The sequence below is a fragment of the Penaeus vannamei genome, chromosome 37, assembly GCF_042767895.1.
Source record: "Penaeus vannamei isolate JL-2024 chromosome 37, ASM4276789v1, whole genome shotgun sequence".
NCBI lineage: Eukaryota > Metazoa > Arthropoda > Malacostraca > Decapoda > Penaeidae > Penaeus > Penaeus vannamei.
In genome coordinates, this window is record NC_091585.1 from 12,359,088 (window position 1) to 12,362,763 (window position 3,676).

General features: G+C 42.8%; 1 protein-coding gene across 1 annotated transcript in view; it reads left to right on the plus strand.

Moving 5' to 3' along the window:
* LOC113808062 (alpha-2-macroglobulin-like protein 1) overlaps positions 1 to 3,075 on the plus strand; it is a 29,131-nt gene extending 26,056 nt beyond the window's left edge. The window contains exons 26-30 of the mRNA XM_070115513.1: positions 246 to 641; positions 801 to 1,013; positions 1,337 to 1,570; positions 2,175 to 2,336; positions 2,716 to 3,075. Of these exons, the coding sequence (XP_069971614.1) occupies positions 246 to 641; positions 801 to 1,013; positions 1,337 to 1,570; positions 2,175 to 2,336; positions 2,716 to 3,030 (1,320 nt within the window). The 3' untranslated portion in view covers positions 3,031 to 3,075. The remainder of the gene's footprint in view (positions 1 to 245; positions 642 to 800; positions 1,014 to 1,336; positions 1,571 to 2,174; positions 2,337 to 2,715) is intronic.
* Positions 3,076 to 3,676: the final 601 nt, after the last annotated feature.

A 3,676-nucleotide genomic window follows, 5' to 3' on the forward strand; every position in this document is an offset into this window, starting at 1 on the left:
GCCCTGGATGGGGAGGGGAGCCCTGGGTCGGGAGGGGGGCCCTGGATGGGGAGGGGAGCCCTGGGTCGGGAGGGGGGCCCTGGATGGGGAAGGGAACTGCTTTCATATTGATTGAGAGATTATTACTACTCTACCTCATATGCAATTTCCAAGTTTGGTGAGTGATGGGGTCCTAAGCCATGCAAGGTTTTCCGAAGGATTCTACCCTTCGGTGCATGTGGAGTAAAGAAAGGTTCCTCCTTCAGGGCGGCCTGGGCAGCGCCTCGGCCTCAGCAGTGCCCCTCTCAGCCTACGTGGCCATCGCCCTGAGTGAGGCTGGCCATTTCGGCGCGGGCGCCCTCCCCGCCGCCGTCAGCTGCATCGCGAGCGACACAGCTGCCACCGACGTCTACTCAGAGTCCCTGAAGGCCTACGCCCTCGCCTTGGCTTCGAGCGCAGACGCCCCCGCCCACATCGCTGCAGCGTACGACCTCCTGACCGCCGGCGATGACGAGGGAGAGAGCATCTGGGTCGAGAGCGCGGCGTACACCGTCCTGGCCATGTTGAAGGTCGATCACTTACACTACGTCTCCCAGGCGGTCGACCTCATCAGGAGAATGTCATCCCACCGCAACAGCCTCGGGGGTTTCCACTCGACTCAGGTATGCGACCCAAGACCTTTCGTTGCACAAATCGTGCCATTCTGATGAATGATTTCATCAGTTTCGTAATGTCCGTAAATGAGGCTATGGCTATGATGGTGGATCATCATTCCTTATTTCCAAATTTAGTTGTCTAACATTCCTATCCTCCAATTCCAGGACACTGTCTTAGCCCTCGAAGCCTTCGCTGAGTATAGCATTCTCTTCCCACCGTCTGACACGAACCTGGAGCTGGCAGTGACAGCCATCACCAGCTTCAACATCCTCATCGAGGCAGTCAACCAGCTGGTGGTGCAGACGCGGGACATCGAAGACCCTCTGCCTTACGATGTCACAGTGACCCCCTCTGGCACTGGATGCGCCGTGTTCATGGTCAGTGACGGCTATCAATATGCGATACATTTTTCTCCCTCTCTCAACAATCGCAATTCAAATCCAAGGCGAAGAGAATGAATAGGATCAATGCCAGAACCACAGCTACGCAGTAGATTAGTAATGATGAGTAATTATATTAATGATATTGAGGATAATGATTGTAACACAAAAAACAATATTAATAATCACATGATGATAACACCAGCCATGGCAGTGAAGATAATAATTATAAAAATGAAAAGAAAGGAAGAAAATAAATGATAAAAGCACCTACTCTAAGAAGGAATCTCGAGCGCAGTGCACAGCCTCTTCTCCCGCAGGTCGTCCACCAGTTCTACATGCCGGAGATCGCAGCCAGCGCCACCTTCAGCATGACCGTCACCTCCACCAGCGGCTCATGCACTGCGGCCAACGTCACCATCTGCGCCTTTTACCTCCTCGAAGATGAAGAGTCCAACATGGTCATCGTCGAGCTTGACCTCGAGTCTGGCTACGTTGCAGAGGAGGCTTCTCTGCAACGCCTAGTGGACGGGAAGGTCGCTAAGAAATACGAGGTGCGTTATTACGGGGGAAGGTTAAAGGCTGGATTTGTCAATTTTATGAATTTTTACATTTCATCATTCAATTTAATCATTAATGAATATATCCATTTGGTATAGCTAATCATCATTAGATATATCCACTTAATAGACCCAATTATTATTTAATATATCGACTTGTAAATAAATGCATCAACACTATACATATCTGATGGTAATTAAATACTCCCACTTGATGTATCTAATTTCACATAAATATATCCATCACATTCATGTAATTGAGATAAATGTATTTTATTTATTTACCTATAAACAAATACCCACTCTTCATATCTAATAAGAAATAGATACATACAATTTATTTATCTACTTGTTTACAGATATCCACCCCATGAAAATGAAAAATAATCCATTTCATAAATCTAATTATAGATATTGCATATCCACTTTTTATATCTAATTTCATAACGGATATATCCGTATATACCTCTCATTATAGATAGAATACATACTACATATCTTATCAAAACAGATTCATCCGTTTTGTAAATCCAATTTGCATCAAGATGTTTCCACTGTCTATACGTAATTGGTTTTGTCTTACATTTGCCTCTTGCAGCAAGACGAGCCCGGCGTCGTGGAGCTGTACCTCGATTCTCTGACGTCAGCGGAGGTCTGTCTGACGGTGGCTGTGTCTCGGGAGATCCTGGTCGAGGACGTGAAACCGGGCACCGTCTCCATCTACGACTACTACCAAAACTCTGAGGATAAACTGGTTAAGGTACGTCGTCTCTCACTCTCTTGGAGGTGGGGGTCGTTTTGTATTTAGATTTTGGAATGTTTAGTTTATGTATTTTTTTCCTTTTTTATTATTATTTTCTATTGAATATGTGTGCGTGTGTTTTTCCCTTATTCGTTGATGAAGACATACGTTTGTGTGTAGGTATCTTGTTTGCATAACGTTGTAAAACTTTAGATAACGTGGCTAATTATTGGTATATATATTGTCCATGGTATGTATTTAAGCCTGTTCCTGTTGCTAAACATTACTTTTCATTCTGAATGCGAACATAGTTATTTTTCACACTGTAACAGTGAAACAGACTCTTCATATACAATTTGAAACTGTTTTGTTTACTATTCTCTTACTCTCTTAACAGCCACTTACCATAGATAGAACTAGTTGTGCTGCCTCTACGGACCATGAGGACTCTATGGACCACTCTACGGTTCATGAGGACGATGGGCCCACTACGCGCCCGATGGCTATAGACCACTCTACGGTCCATGAGGACGATGGGCCCACTACGCGCCCGATGGCTATGGACCACTCTACGGTCCATGAGGACGATGGGCCCACTACGCGCCCGATGGCTATGGACCACTCTACGGTCCATGAGGACAATCTTTCCACTACGAGCCCGATGGCTATGGACCACGAGGTGTCTGTGAACCCTTTGGAACATACGGTTTGATGCGGAAGTCGAGGGAAGAATCGTATCAAAATCTGCCCCCCCCCCCCCAAAAAAAAAAAAAAAAAAAAAAAAGGTACTCCACTGATATTGACTCTCCATTCAGTGTTTAGAAAGTGCTTATGAAGGACATCTGCTTATTGGAAAATTATTCTTTGTTGCAATGGAAATCAACATCTTAGAAGAGGAAAAAATACCTAATTAGATTTTTATCAACTAAACAAAAGAGTTAATCAGTTCGAAATTTCCAAATGTTAATAATAAAAATATTAATAATAAAAAAACAGCGTCATTGATGAAAATGTCTGTTTTTGATTTCTATGATTTGTGAATTTACTAAATTTGTGTTGTCCTTAGTGCTATTAAGAAGTAAGTGATCAATATTGGTAATTTCGAATGCAGTTTCTTGGTCTTATGAAATCCGTGTCACTTTGCCATATAGAACGAGCTGAAATGTTAACCTATTCAAAAAGGATTCCGTATGATCGAAAGTAAAATTTTGGCTGAATGAAATAGTTCTTTTATTACCCTATAACAAAAAGGATTCTTTTTATATTACACATACTTGTGTGTGTATATATATATATATATATATATATATATATATATATATATATATAATGTATATATAGATATATAATATATATAT